Raw genomic sequence first — 1,082 nt, forward strand, 5'->3', positions numbered from 1 at the left:
TGGGACTTGTTGATGGACATGGCAAAGCAAAGTCGAAGAGGGAACTGAAGTCGACATGAGGGACAGGGGCATTGCTTATCTGATGGAGTAAGAGATATTCTGGGTATAAAGATGTTGTCTTTGGCCGCAATCCATAAAAAGTGTTGCTTCGATAACATAAGGCAGCACATTTTTTACCACTAACCGCATTCCGTTGCACGGACGTGGTGGCTCCAGGTTCCTCAGCAGCATGACCGGAGCTCCAATTTTGAAGTGTAGTTGATGAGGTGGTAGTCCAGAGGGGTCCAAAGGAATAGAGGAATTCTGTGGGAAAATTAACGGCCTATTCTTCGTCCACAACAGTGTCCACATATTTGCAGGTATGAAGGTTTCTAGGAAGGCTTCGTAGTAGGTTTTCATTGAGTTTCGCAACAAATGTGATTTTGGGAGCTAATATGGCTCTTTCGCACAACCAATTCAGATTTTGGTATCTTATATGCAGATCAGGAAAAACAGCAATCGCAAGGTCGTCCACAGTGTCCACAGGTGTGTCTACGTGTGAGACAATCATCTCTCCAGCTGCATCGGCGGGAGTTGTACCATCACCAACATTGAGAAGTTGCTTGGAGAAGTCGCCCGATAAGTTGTCGCCGAAAAGCTGGGCCCTCATGTTTGCTGTAAGAATCAAAATCGTCACGTCCTGCCACAGGGAAGATAGCTTAATGCAAGTGATTACAGCGTCGGCTCTAGTGCCTTTTGGAATTATGGGTAGGGTTTGTCTGAAATCACCATACAGGAGGGAAACACAGCCCTTGATGTCTTTCAGGGTCTTGTCCAGTGCTTCAAGGGATCCTTTATGTGCCATGTTTCATTCGTCCCAAACAATGAGCTGACACCTTCGCAGCACTTCTGCTTTGTCTGAGTCTTTTGTAATATTGCAGGTGGCTGAGTCGGACACAGAAGCATTGAACGGGAGTTTGAAGGTCGAATGAACCGTCCGACCCTCGGGCAGTAGAGTCATGGCAATTCCGGAAGAAGCTACAGCTAAAGCGATCCCCTTTTGCTGGCGTACTTTTGCAAGGAGGAGTTTAGTCATGAATGTT

General features: G+C 46.8%; 1 protein-coding gene across 1 annotated transcript; it reads right to left on the reverse strand.

The window, feature by feature from the left end:
- Positions 1 to 322: 322 nt before the first annotated feature.
- LOC106869950 (uncharacterized) lies at positions 323 to 844 on the reverse strand. Its single transcript, XM_014915893.1, has one exon. The coding sequence runs from the start codon at positions 842 to 844 to the stop codon at positions 323 to 325; it is 522 nt and encodes a 173-aa protein (XP_014771379.1).
- Positions 845 to 1,082: the final 238 nt, after the last annotated feature.

Source organism: Octopus bimaculoides, chromosome 19, assembly GCF_001194135.2.
Source record: "Octopus bimaculoides isolate UCB-OBI-ISO-001 chromosome 19, ASM119413v2, whole genome shotgun sequence".
In the NCBI taxonomy this organism is placed as follows: domain Eukaryota; kingdom Metazoa; phylum Mollusca; class Cephalopoda; order Octopoda; family Octopodidae; genus Octopus; species Octopus bimaculoides.